Below are 13,693 nucleotides of genomic sequence, written 5' to 3' on the forward strand. Positions count from 1 at the left end.
AGAAAATCTATTAAAAGTCCTGAGCAGGGGTAAGGAGGTCCTTGTAACTGGGTTTTTCATGGATTTTATTTTATGTTATTTTAATTCAGAAGTTGTTTTTAATCCATATGTGATCCTCCTTGGGTGCCATTTCTTGGCAGAAAGGCGGGATATAAATAAAATATAAAAGAACATTCCTCTTCCCCGTTTTGGTTGGGAGGAGGGATGGCAGAGGATTTAACTTTTACCTGTCCTCCAGATGAAACATGTATTGATACACTGAGATATAAATATATGATATCTTAAGAACATAAGAAGAGCCCTGCTGGATCAGGCCAAGGGTCCATCTGGTCCAGCATTCTGTTCACACAGTGGCCACCCAGATGCCCACAGGAGACCCACAAGCAGGACAGGAGTGCAACAGCACCCTCCTGCCCATGTTCCCCAGCAACTGGTGTACATAGGCTCACTGCCTCAGGTTCTGGAGGTAGCATATAGCCATCAGGACTAGAAGCCTTGATAGCCTTTGTAAATACGGTCCTGTTTAACCTCAGAACCTGCACCAAATGGGTCCGAAGCACCCCAGTGGGTAACCAAGCTAATCCCAACGGACAAACATCACTACAGGCAAAAGCGTAGATTGAAATCTATCCAAGGCTTTATTTTAGGGAAAATACAAAATAAAGAAAGTGGCATGGAGGTTATATGAGCATTAGAAACTTCTCTACTGTCAAGGGCTCCTTGGAGGGCTGTCTCAGTCTAATCCAGTAGCCAAGTCCAGACGCAGACAAAGGGATTCTTTTCAAAGCTTTATTCTTCTTTTACAACTTACAACTCTACAGGTAGCAACTAGATCTGAGCAGCAGCATCCCTATGCCCTAAGTTGGAACAGTTGGTCCCCGTTTGAAAGGCAATTACTGGCAGACCCCTGAACATAAGGACTAGGGAGAGTCCCTCCCCTTTTCCCTTGGATCCTCTGGGCGCAACCGTTCTTTGAGCGCCAACCGGGCGCTACGCCTCCTTTCTGCGCTCTCCATTTGGTGCCGCTCTCTGTCTGCGCCACGCATCCACCCAGTCTGCTATCGGTGCTGGGTCACTCCCTGGACTGCTTTCTAATCCAGGAATGTTGGTGGGAGGAATCTCTGTCAGCTGCGGGCCCTGGGAAAAAGGGGCGCGCTCCTCTCCCAGGAGCGACTGCTCTTCCTCCGAATCAGAACTACTCTGGGATTCTATGGGCTCAGTGTCCACCCTGACATCTACAATCACGGAAAGAAAATGCAACAAAAATAGAAGATAAATCAAAAGAATTGCAATTGCCAAAACTGGTACTATGAACTTGGCCAATAAGATAGCGGCTTGAGCTTCTAACATTGTTATGACTCCTCTTTCTAACTTACTCCTGTTTACTACTTGCAGTCCAAAGCTAAACCAAAACAACCTAAACCAAGTGTTAACCCTCCCATTACCTCCTCCTGCTTCTTACTTGAATACAAAAGCTCTGCTAAAGCATTACTAAGCTCCTCTAGGCATATGAAGAATAGGAGTCAGAGTGACCGGAAAACCTGAGACCTGGAAATAATTCCATTTGCCACCTCTGAAGATGGGATTCCAAATCCCCTCCTCAGAAATAACATCCAAGTCTCAAGCTTAGAAAGCACTCTAAGTCCTAAACTCAGAAATAACTCTTTAAGTTCTACTTTCAGAAGATAACCTAAGTTCCAAAATCTAAGAGTCTAAAGAGGTCCATAGTTACCCCAATCCTTGGATCTGGCGGCACGACGGGAAGAGGGAAGTGGAGCAGCAGCACCAGGAACCAGCGCAACAAAGCACCACCCGGGGCTCCATTCCCTGTGCTTTTGTACCCTTGCCCTGGTCAGAGGTGGGGCCTCGGAGCAATGGGACAATCAGCCTGCATTGAAAAATGGGGTGCACCCCGTAGGGGTGTACGGATTACCTACCCAGTTCTGCTGGGGCCGTCCGCTGCGGGGGCCGATCCGTCCCTCCCCCCCGGAATCCTCCCCAGCCAGCTCCGCTCTGCGGGGAGCCCGCGGAGCCGCCAGCCGGGGCCACCCGCAGCCAGACTTCTGTCTGCTGCTGGGCTGCGGCCGCAAGTGGCGGCCGCCGTAGCAGCCACCATTTGCGTTCCTGCGGTAGCCGTGATAGGCTACGTATATATTTACATAGCCTATCACGGCAAAAGGCAGGGATGCAAATGGCGTCCCTGCCTTAGCCATGATAGGCTATGTAAATACTTAGGTAGCCTATCACGGCTAAAGTAGAGAGGAGGAAATGGTGGCCGCAGACCGGGGCAGCCATTCGCGGGTAGGTAAGGTAGGCTCCGTCCCCAGGGGAATTCTGTGGGGTGGCAGGGGGGATTGTTCTGTTCCGCCACGGACTCTGGGGGAGTCCGTGGAGGAATTCTCTAACATCCCTAGGTGCACATGGTTAGAGCATTTGCTCACCAATCAGAAACAAGGTGTCCCATCAATCTCCCATGATTTCATGTGTCTGGGGAACGTGTCTGGCACCATCACGAACGGGTTACTTTGAAATGTCCCAAAATATGATCCCAAATTTGCCGTCTGAGCATGTTATCTTGATTGATGCATTTCTCTTTGGTATATCTTCTTTGAACTCCCGGTCATCCTTGGCCCCAGATCAAATCACCCATCTTTACTCTTTGTGAACCCTTTTAGTACCAGATTAACAGCCTTCTCCAGGAATCTGTCTAATCCCATGTTAAATTTCATATGGATATTTTTTAGATATATGGATGGCTTATATTAACATACATATTTGAAATGGAAGTGTTAAATCCTTCTTTTCCACTTTTTCTTTTTATAGTAAGGGTGATGAGATAAATGATTATTGTTTATGGATGTTTTATAATATCCTCTTTCTTCCTTTTAATTTATTCTTTCTTATACGTTCTTAATATGTTCTTTTAATATGTTCTTCCTTTTAATATGTTCTTAATATGTTCTTCCTTTTAATATGTTCTTTCTTATATGTTCTTTGTTAATATGTTCTTTCTTTCTTATAGTATCTACTTTCTTCCCTATTTCTTCTTTCGTATCTTGTGCTTGGCCCTCCTTTTGTTTGCTTGTTATTGTTGTATTTGCAAATAATTTTTTAAAATCCCCTTTTAAAGCCATCCAGATTGGTGGCAGTCACTCCCATCTTGTGGTAGCAAATTCTATGCGCTGCGGGAAGAAGTCCTTCACATATTGATACACCGAGATACAAACATATCAACCCTTGTTTTGAACAAATACTATAGAATCATAAAACAGATACTCTCTCCCGCACCTGCTGACCTCCATACAGTTTCCTTCTTTTAATGCTGGCTTAAACTTTTTCCCATCTAGCACCCAGTGATTCATTTATAGGAAGCTGTCTTATTCATACCTGGTGCCTTGCAGATGTCTTGGACTACAACTCCCAGCATCCCCCAGCCAGCAATCTTTCTGGATTTCAGGGCCACAATGTGTGGTGGTGGAAGCTAGCTCAGGTGGGTTTTTAAAAATTCAGGGAGGTGAGGTCTGTCAACAGCTATTAGCTATGACCTGTGATATCTGTAAATCAGGGCTAGCGTCAAGGGTAGGCATGTTTGGGCACCTGTCAAGGGCCCACACCCCAGCAGGGGCCCACTGACTAGCATCCCCTGGAGTTGCTCCTCCTGTTCACCACGGCAAGCTGCTTGCTCAGCTGCTTTTTGCTCCGGCCTAGACAACGGTGTTGGTGAGAAGGAGCAGCAGCAGACGCCGCCACGGCCTCCTTGCTCTCTGCCTGCCACGCAAACAAGTGGGAGCCGTGAGGAGAATGAGCCAGAGCAGTGGGAAGGTCGGCTCACTGAGGGAGGGGGCCCATGGAGGGTGTCTTGCCCCGGGGCCCTCAAAATCTGGCACTGGCACTGCTGCTTGGTCTTGAAAGGGCCGGCGCCAGGGGTAGGCATGGTCAGGCACATGCCGAGGGCCCAGCAGGGGCCCGCTGACAAGCGCTCTCTGGAGGTGACCATCCTCGTCACCAACGCATCCTGCTTGTTCACTTGCCTCTCACTCTGGCCCAGACAGCGGTGGTGGCGAGGAGGAGCAGATGCCACCACGGCCTCCTTGTTCCCTGGCTCTCTGCCTGCCAAGCAAGGAAGTGGGCGGCATGAGGAGGAAGAGGAGGAGGAGCGGCTGGTGACCATGGCGGCAAGAAGGTCGACTCACTGAGGGAGGGGGCCCACGGAGGGGGTCTTGCCCAAGCGCCCTCAAAAGCCTGGAGCTGGTATTGCTAACAACAGACAGCCATAACCATTTCCAGGAAACTCCATTCCCCCTTTCCTCCAATTTTCTGTATCCCCACCTCAACAAACAGGCAACGTTGTGGCCAGTGAGCATGCCCAGTCCTCAATAGGCTCAGCGGGGAGGGTTACCCATTAGGATTTCCCCCCTAAAGATTTTTTGCAAACCCTGGGGCTTCTCCAAGCTTTCTAATAAGCCTGTTTGCTCCATTCCCTTTCCTCCCCAAGATTTCTTCCCCCCGTTCTCCAGCAGTCAGTCTACACTGTGTGCTGACTGCCTACATTCACTCTTCAATGAGCTCTTCGCCCTCCCACCCCTTTAGGTTAGGGGTTTTTCCCCCCTAAAAGTTTGTACTGCAAACCATGGGGGTTTCTCCCGAGTCTGCTCATAGCCTCCCTCTTGTGCCTGGGTGGCGCCGTTTGGCTACATAAGGATCGGCACTCATGCCTGAACATCAGCAATAAAGGGAATGATAAGATTGTGCAGATATACCAACAACGTCCTTATCTGGACAGAGATAGTCTAGCTACAGTTATCTGTACTCGGATAACCTCTCATTTAGATTACTGCAATGCGTTATACATGGGGCTGCCTTTGAAAACAGTCTGGAAAATTCAGCTGGTCCAGAACAGGGCAGCGAGACTATTAGCAGGGACTGGCCAACATGGTCATATTATGCCAGTACTCTTTCATTTGCACTGGCTGCCAGTCCATTTCCAGGCGTGATTCAAAGTGCTGATAATAACATTCAAAGCCCTAAATGGCCTGGGGCCATGCTATGAAGGATCATCCCATATACCCCTGCCTGGACACTAAGATCAGCTTCTGTGGTCCTTCTCTGGGAGACCCTGCCGAAGGAAGTGAGGTGGGTGGCTACAAAGAAGAGGGCCTTTTCTACTGTGGCACCCTGATTGTGGAATGAGCTTCCCAGAGAGGTTTGCCTGGCGCCTACATTGCACTCATTTTGGTGCCAGCTTGAGGACCTTTTTATTCTCCCAGATATTTTAATTTTTCAGTTTGTTTTTGTCTGGTATTGTATTTTAATTTTTTTTCCCAGTGCTAGCTTCAGTTTGGTTATTTTTATTTTAATATTGTAATTTTAAACTTTTATATTTTATCATCTGTATTTTATTGTCTTGTATTTTAGTGTTCCAATGTCAACCGCCCAGAGAGCTTCAGCTATTGGGCAGTATAAAAATGTAATGGATGGATGGATGAATGAATGAATGAATGCTATCTATCTATCTATCTATCTATCTATCAATCTATCTATCATCTATCTATCTTTATTTCTAGGCCATCTTTACGGGTGGAACTATGTTCAGGGACAATTGCTGGGGCAGAGGGACAACAGGGGAGGTCTGTTGCATTTATGACCTGCCTGTGGGCTTCCTGGAGACAGAATCTGGATGCTAGATGATGTAGACTTTGGTCTGATCCTTTGGTCTGATTTGGTCTTGTATTTTAGTGTTCTAATGTCAACCGCCCAGAGAGCTTCAGCTACTGGGCAGTATAAAAATGTAATGGATGAATGAATGAATGAATGAATGAATGCTATCTATCTATCTATCTATCTATCTATCTATCTATCTATCATCTATCTTTATTTCTAGGCCATCTTTACTGGTGGAACTATGTTCAGGGACAATTGCTGGGGCAGAGGGACAACAGGGGAGGTCTGTTGCATTTATGACCTGCCTGTGGGCTTCCTGGAGACAGAATCTGGATACTAGACGATGTAGACTTTGGTCTGATCCAAGAAGGCTGTTTGTGTTATTGTGTGTCCAGTTATTATTACCACTCCTTATTGGAACCTGAATGTTTGTGCCTGTTCTCTCTCCTTCCTGTTTTCCACTTCTTTTTCCCCCCTGGACAAGGCCATTACCTCAGTCTAGACCGCCATTACTTTGTGTCCATCCTTGTTTTTATTCTAGAATTTTCCATTCCAAAGAAGGTTTGCTTCTGTGGAATCAGGCAGGGATGAAAATGGAGGAGCAAGATCCAGCAGGCTGTATGCAACAGGAGGATGGGGAAAATCCTCTTGCGCTCTGGGCTGGGAATACCGGTGCCAGTAAAGTCCTGCAGGGAATATCCGAAACGCAGGTCAATGAGGAACCAGGTGAAACTTCGCTTCAGCACTGGGAAGCCCAGTGGCAGGCGTTCCTAAGGACAGTGGAGTCACCTCAGCCAGGTTGGGGAATCCCAAAGTTGCCAGAGAAGCCCTCACCCTGGGACGATGCTAAGGCCTTCCTGGCCTCCTTTGAGCAAGTGGCCAAGGCCTGCTGGTGGCCCAAAGAGGAGTGGGTGGCCCGACTCCTGCCGGCCCTCAGAGGAGAAGCCGATCAGGCCTTTAGACGCCTAGAGGCCCAAGACAGAGAGGATTATGGGAAAGTGAAGGTGGCCATCTTGCGAGGAGCTGCCCTGAGGAGGGAGAAGCGGCGTCAACACTTCCGTCATTTCTGATACCAAGAGGCCGAGGGGCCGAGAGGGGCCTATAGCCAGCTGTGGGAACTTTGCCGAGGGTGGCTGATGGTCGAGAGGCACTCCAAGGAGCAGATCCTGGAGCTGCTGATCCTGGAGCAGTTCCTGGCCATCTTGCCGCCGGAGATCCAGAGCTGGGTCAGGGAAGCTGGGCCTGAGACCTGCGCTCAGGTGGTGGCCCAGGCCGAGAGTTTCCTCCAGACGCAACGAGAGGCGAACGAGCAGGAACAAGAGGTGAGGGGGTTTCATCCTGACAATACCAACGAGGCTCAATGGCTGGGTGCAGCTCCCGGAGCAAAGGGGGGCAATTAACATGCCTTCAAAGCGCCGGGTCTGTTCACGGCCTCTCCTACACCATGGGTAGTGCGGCGTAGCCACAAAGTGGGCTCGCTGTGGTATGGGATTTGGAGGTGGGGCTGTAGAGTGGGTCCTGTGGGATGGGATTTGGAGGGGGAGCTCTGCGGGATGGGATTTGGAGGGGGAGCTCTGCGGGAAGGGATTTGGAGGGGGAGCTCTGTGGGAAGGGATTTGGAGGGGGAGCTCTGTGGGAAGGGATTTGGAGGGGGAGCTCTGTGGGAAGGGATTTGGAGGGGGAGCTCTGTGGGAAGGGATTTGGAGGGGGAGCTCTGTGGGAAGGGATTTGGAGGGGGAGCTCTGTGGGAAGGGATTTGGAGGGGGAGCTCTGTGGGAAGGGATTTGGAGGGGGAGCTCTGTGGGAAGGGATTTGGAGGGGGAGCTCTGTGGGAAGGGATTTGGAGGGGGAGCTCTGTGGGAAGGGATTTGGAGGGGGAGCTCTGTGGGAAGGGATTTGGAGGGGGAGCTCTGTGGGAAGGGATTTGGAGGGGGAGCTCTGTGGGAAGGGATTTGGAGGGGGAGCTCTGTGGGAAGGGATTTGGAGGGGGAGCTCTGTGGGAAGGGATTTGGAGGGGGAGCTCTGTGGGAAGGGATTTGGAGGGGGAGCTCTGTGGGAAGGGATTTGGAGGGGGAGCTCTGTGGGATGGGAATTGGAGGGGGAGCTCTGTGGGATGGGAATTGGAGGGGGAGCTCTGTGGGAAGGGATTTGGAGGGGGAGCTCTGTGGGAAGGGATTTGGAGGGGGAGCTCTGTGGGAAGGGATTTGGAGGGGGAGCTCTGTGGGAAGGGATTTGGAGGGGGAGCTCTGTGGGAAGGGATTTGGAGGGGGAGCTCTGTGGGAAGGGATTTGGAGGGGGAGCTCTGTGGGAAGGGATTTGGAGGGGGAGCTCTGTGGGAAGGGATTTGGAGGGGGAGCTCTGTGGGAAGGGATTTGGAGGGGGAGCTCTGTGGGAAGGGATTTGGAGGGGGAGCTCTGTGGGATGGGAATTGGAGGGGGAATTCTGTGGGAAGGGATTTGGAGGGGGAGCTCTGTGGGAAGGGATTTGGAGGGGGAGCTCTGTGGGAAGGGATTTGGAGGGGGAGCTCTGTGGGAAGGGATTTGGAGGGGGAGCTCTGTGGGAAGGGATTTGGAGGGGGAGCTCTGTGGGAAGGGATTTGGAGGGGGAGCTCTGTGGGAAGGGATTTGGAGGGGGAGCTCTGTGGGAAGGGATTTGGAGGGGGAGCTCTGTGGGAAGGGATTTGGAGGGGGAGCTCTGTGGGAAGGGATTTGGAGGGGGAGCTCTGTGGGAAGGGATTTGGAGGGGGAGCTCTGTGGGATGGGAATTGGAGGGGGAATTCTGTGGGAAGGGATTTGGAGGGGGAGCTCTGTGGGAAGGGATTTGGAGGGGGAGCTCTGCGGGATGGGAATTGGAGGGGGAATTCTGTGGGAAGGGATTTGGAGGGGGAGCTCTGCGGGATGGGAATTGGAGGGGGAGCTCTGCGGGAAGGGATTTGGAGGGGGAGCTCTGCGGGATGGGAATTGGAGGGGGAGCTCTGCGGGATGGGAATTGGAGGGGGAGCTCTGCGGGAAGGGATTTGGAGGGGGAGCTCTGCGGGATGGGAATTGGAGGGGGAGCTCTGCGGGATGGGAATTGGAGGGGGAGCTCTGTGGGAAGGGATTTGGAGGGGGAGCTCTGTGGGATGGGAATTGGAGGGGGAGCTCTGCGGGATGGGAATTGGAGGGAGGGCTGTGTGGGCTGGGGATTGGAGGGAGGGCTGTGTGGGCTGGGATTTGGAGGGGGGGCTGTGTGGGCTGGGATTTGGAGGGGGGGCTGTGTGGGCTGGGATTTGGAGGGGGGCTGTGTGGGCTGGGATTTGGAGGGGGGGCTGTGTGGGCTGGGATTTGGAGGGGGGGCTGTGTGGGCTGGGATTTGGAGGGGGGGCTCTGTGGGCTGGGATTTGGAGGGGTGGGGGCTGTAGCTCAGTGGTACAGCACCTACTTTGCATGCAGTGGGTCTTTGGTAAAGCGAACGGGCCTGAATTGCCCATTTGAGGCTAAGCCACTGCAAAATATCGCATTATAACAGGGAAGAATATATTGTTCATATTGCTAATGTGAGGATTGCAGGTAAGCCCAGAGGGAGCATGAAATTCTGAGTGGGGTGGCAGATGACGTCAGTGTCCGGTGCTGCATCCCTGTGAGCCTTGGCTGCACTACACCACTGCCTTTCCCTGTCTGGAGCCACTGCCAGCCAGAGTAGGCAATATTGCACTCGATGCACCCATCACCTCTCAGGGGCCGCATTCCAGGGGTGGGCAAGGCCAAAGGCAAACGGGGCAGGGCCAAAAATGCCAACGTATTTTAGCTTACTACCAGTAACTAAGAGTAAAGAGAGACATTTCAACCTTGTAGGATGCAGGAAAAACTGCACAGAAGCTGGGAAACCACCAAATAATCGGTGGGGGAAAGGAGAAGGGGGTGTGGCCTTCTGGGGAAGCCTGAAGGGCCAGATTGCAACCCCAAGAAGGCTGGCTTTGGCCCCCAGGCCTGAAGTTCTGCACCTCAGTTTAGAGCACCTTTCTGCAATAAATTTTTGCAGCATGGAGTGTTCCAGTTTCCAGCCAAAGCAAAAGCAAGAAGGAGGAGAGCCCTCAAGGAAGAGAACCAAACAGATCAAAGTGAATGTATGAATATATTTACCATTGTGAATATTAAGAGATATTTTCAAATTGTAATTACTTGCAAGTTAAATGTATATTATTTATAATCACTCATTGGTTAAATCACTCAGTTTTCCATCGTAGATGTCATACCATCTGTATTTCTCAAATTTACTAATCGCTTATCTATTTTGACTCTGTGTTTGCAGTATTGTCCTACCTACATTCTCGCTACACAGAGTTTTTCTGCAGTTAATCGAATTGTTACCACCTTGGCTATGTTTTTCAAGTATGTTAGTCCATTGGCTATGAGATCTTGAACTTCTACCTGTTACAGCTAGTCCTGTTTGGTGTGCATGAATCTACTTTTTATATATATGAAATACATTCTTATCTCGAGCTTCCTTGTTATATTGAGGATCCATTGATTTTTAGGTGCTCCAGTTTCCAGCCAGCCATGTCCTTTTCCCAGGACACTCTATTCCATTCCCCATTTTCTGTATTCTCCCCTCTGCATTCTGTGGGCACGAAACATGCCCAGTCTTCACTGGGCTGTTTTGGGGTCCTTCATAAAAAGGATTCCTACACTGAGCAGGGGGTTGGACTCGATGGTCTTATAGGCCCCTTCCAACCCTACTATTCTATGATTCTATGAGGATCTTCATTGTTGTTCCAGGTGCTGTCAAAGTTGGAAGAAGCCACTGTGGGTTCCTTAAAAGTGGAGCCCATTCCAAATGCCCACAGGGAGGCCAAGCAAGAAAGGGAAGAAGATACCAGGGTGCTGGGTAAGGGATGCTGGCAGCTAACTCCTCAGATGCCTTGAAGTTCAGCAGTAGCCAAAACAGTATCCATGCCCAAGCGGCAAATATCAGAAGGCTTGCAGGAACCCCAAGATTTATAGGGTGTCTGTGTGAACTCCTATGGGGGGACAACCCTCCCCAAATCCCAGCCCAGTGAAGACCTGGCATCAATGCAGAGGGGAGAATACAGAAAATGGGGAATGGAATAGAGTGTCCAGTGAAAAGGACATGCCCATCTGGAAACTTGAACTGCAGCACTCCATGCCACAACAATTTACTGCAGGTCCCACTTGTATGGGAGTAAGATTTATCCAGCCCGCCTGGGGTTCTTCTGAGGTTCTCCATGATGGCCACACCCCCTTTTAAGAACATCAGAAGAGCCCTGCTGGGTCAGACCAAGGGTCCATCTAGTCCAGCATTCTGTTCACGCAGTGGCTGACCAGATGTCAACCAGGGACCCACAAGCAGGGCATGAGTACAACAGCACCCTCCCGCCCATGTTCCCCAGCAACTGTTGTATATAGGCTCACCGCCTCTAGTACTGGAGGTAGCACATAGCCATCAAGACTAGTAGCCCTTTTTCCCCAACCACCCATCATTTGGTGGTTTCTTGGCGTTTGCCCCCCCCTGCCCCCCCCCCATTCTAAAAGGTTAAAATGCCTCTCCTAAGGCTTAGTTACTGGCAGGAAGAGACTTCAAGCTAAAATATGCTGGGTTTTTTCAGATTTTTGGCTCTGCCCTTTTTGCCTTTGGCCCCGCCCTCCACTGGAATGGTCCGAAACGGCATTCAGCCCTTGAGCAGAAAGAGGCTCCGCACTTCAAGGGCGGGAGACTGCACTCTGCAAAACTCCTGTTTCAAAAATAACTTCAGCATTCTCTCTCTCTTTCTCATTCTGAAAGATTACATGCAGGCAAGTGAGTGTGGAGGGGACATTCCGGCAAATTCTGAGCTGGTGGAGCCAGATGGGGCGTTCCAGAAGAGAGCAACAGAAGACATTCTGCAGGGTGAGGAAGCAGCTCCGAAGAATCTGTGTGGACCAAAGTGGGGGCGAGGAAGTCATCTGGGAATGGGCGAATCCATTTCTGGCGCGGCAGAGGAAGAAACCTTCAGTAGAGGTCCACAGGACCAAAAAAGAACAGTTATGCCTAATGGAGGCTTCCAGGAGGACCCAGGTCTTCGAAAATCCAAGGCACCGCATGCTCCAGAAATACCCTACCGATGTGCTGAGTGCGGGAAGAGCTTCTCTCGCAAGGACAGCCTCTTGAGGCACCAGCGCACCCATGCGGTGGAAAAACCACACAAATGCTCCTCCTGCGGGAAGACGTTCTGCCAGAGGTCAAACCTCATTAAACATGAATGGACCCATGGGGCCGAGAAGCCGTTCCATTGCTCGGCTTGCGGGAAGGGCTTTGTTTGCACCTGGCACCTCATTCGGCACAAAAGGAAGCACAGTGGTGAAAAGCCCTATCCATGCTCGGTATGCGGGAAGGCCTTTTTCGAACGGTCGCAGCTCGTTCGACATGAGAGGACCCACACGGTTGAGAGGCCCTATAAATGCTCCTCCTGTGTGAGAAGCTTTACGTATAAGTGGTTGCTTATCAACCATGAGCGAACCCACACGGCGTAGGGGACTCACAAGAGTTTGCGCTGCAGGGGTCCCTCAACGTTTTTGCATCCGTGGCCAGAGTCGGAATTTTGATAGAGGGGCATAGGCACCCTCACAAAATGGCTGCCAGGGCTGGGGAGCCAGCCCATTTATAAAATGGCTCTCAGGGTGTCCGTGGCTGGTCACCAAACACACTTTTCCCAGAAGCTAAACTGGTGAGACTAGAAGAAAAACAACATGCCCAAGAATTCTGAGGTACAAGGCAGAGGTGGGGGTCTGAGCTCCAAAACACAAACCCACTCTTCTGAACCCAAATAAAGACGGTGCTGGAGAGCAGAACTTCACTTTGCAGCATGACAGCCTCCCAGTTAAAAACAAAATTAAAATATCTTATGAAACATAATAAAAATCAGGAGGGACACGGATGCTGGTGGGTGTACCAAGAAAGGTGCACCATTATTGTAGATCTGGGATCTTGTCCAAGGGATCTCCAAAGCTTGACTGGTGGCCCCGTCAACACCCTTACGCAATCTCACGCACTGTTCCTAGCTTCCTTCCTCCCGGCTCCCTGAAACCTGAGATGGCAGAATAACTTTTACCAATGGTATATAACAACATTCATTTGTCAATCAAGAACAGAGGATCAACATTTTCAAGACCAGCATGTAAATGAACCTGACCTCACAAGGCTGTTTGACGTGCTGAGATGCAGAAAATGACTGCAGCGCGTTTTGCGGGGTGAAAGAAACTATTAAGTCAAGTCCCACCCCCCCACCCCAGAAAAAATACGTTTGCCTCATTCCCATTTTACCTCACACAAACAGGCACGCTCACAGAATTGACCTTTCAAATCTATGATGAAAATCCACCCTCCCCTTGACCCATCAGTAGGGGGGTTACAAGACCCAGGAATGGTCAGTACAGTTGTAGGGACACAGAAATGAAAGCCCTCACATTCCTATGGTCACTGGCCCAAATTCTCCCGAGAGAGGAGACATTGTATGGGCACTTCTGATATGAGCATGGAAGGGGGCCCATGGCAATGGATGAAAAACATGGCCACCAAGCGGTGGCCACTTCTACAAGGGAAAACACTGTTGTGAGGATAATGGTACTAGGCAGCACCGGGAGCCACACACTAGTGTTCGGTGCCCTCAGGGCTCTTGCACAAAGAAAAGAATGAAGGCAGTTCCAGCTCGGGCATTCACACCACAGCCCATAATCCTCGTGGTGTGAGGCTGCGACTTCCTCTGCTCCACCAGGCAACAAGCCTTCAACACTGAGAGCCAATGTGGTGTAGAGGTTAGAGTCCTGCACTGGGACTCGGGAGATCCGGGCTCTGGACCCCACTTACGGAGTTAGAATTGAAGCTCACGGAGCGGCTGTGGGCCAGTCACTGACTTTCGGCGTAACCTACCTCACAGATTTGTTGTGAGGATAACCATTGAGAGGAGGAAGATCATGTACTCTGCTTTGGACCCTTGGGAGGGAAGGTGGGGAATAAATGTAACAAATAATAAATAAACACAAAATATAAACATCTT

At 50.6% G+C, this 13,693-nt stretch overlaps 1 protein-coding gene and 1 pseudogene across 2 annotated transcripts in view; both read left to right on the plus strand.

Moving 5' to 3' along the window:
* The window catches only part of LOC146356122 (uncharacterized), a 43,970-nt gene extending 31,800 nt beyond the window's left edge, over positions 1-12,170 (plus strand). The window contains exon 10 of the mRNA XM_084830018.1: positions 11,753-12,170. Within this exon, the coding sequence (XP_084686144.1) occupies positions 11,753-12,170 (418 nt within the window). The remainder of the gene's footprint in view (positions 1-11,752) is intronic.
* LOC146356123 (SCAN domain-containing protein 3-like) lies at positions 3,848-11,692 on the plus strand (annotated as a pseudogene). Its single transcript, XR_014788149.1, has 4 exons — positions 3,848-3,926; positions 6,405-6,983; positions 11,443-11,547; positions 11,678-11,692. The product of XR_014788149.1 is annotated as an SCAN domain-containing protein 3-like (transcript).
* Positions 12,171-13,693: the final 1,523 nt, after the last annotated feature.

This window comes from Heloderma suspectum, chromosome 2 (assembly GCF_057233095.1).
Source record: "Heloderma suspectum isolate Gila_16-S chromosome 2, 16-S_ref, whole genome shotgun sequence".
NCBI lineage: Eukaryota > Metazoa > Chordata > Lepidosauria > Squamata > Helodermatidae > Heloderma > Heloderma suspectum.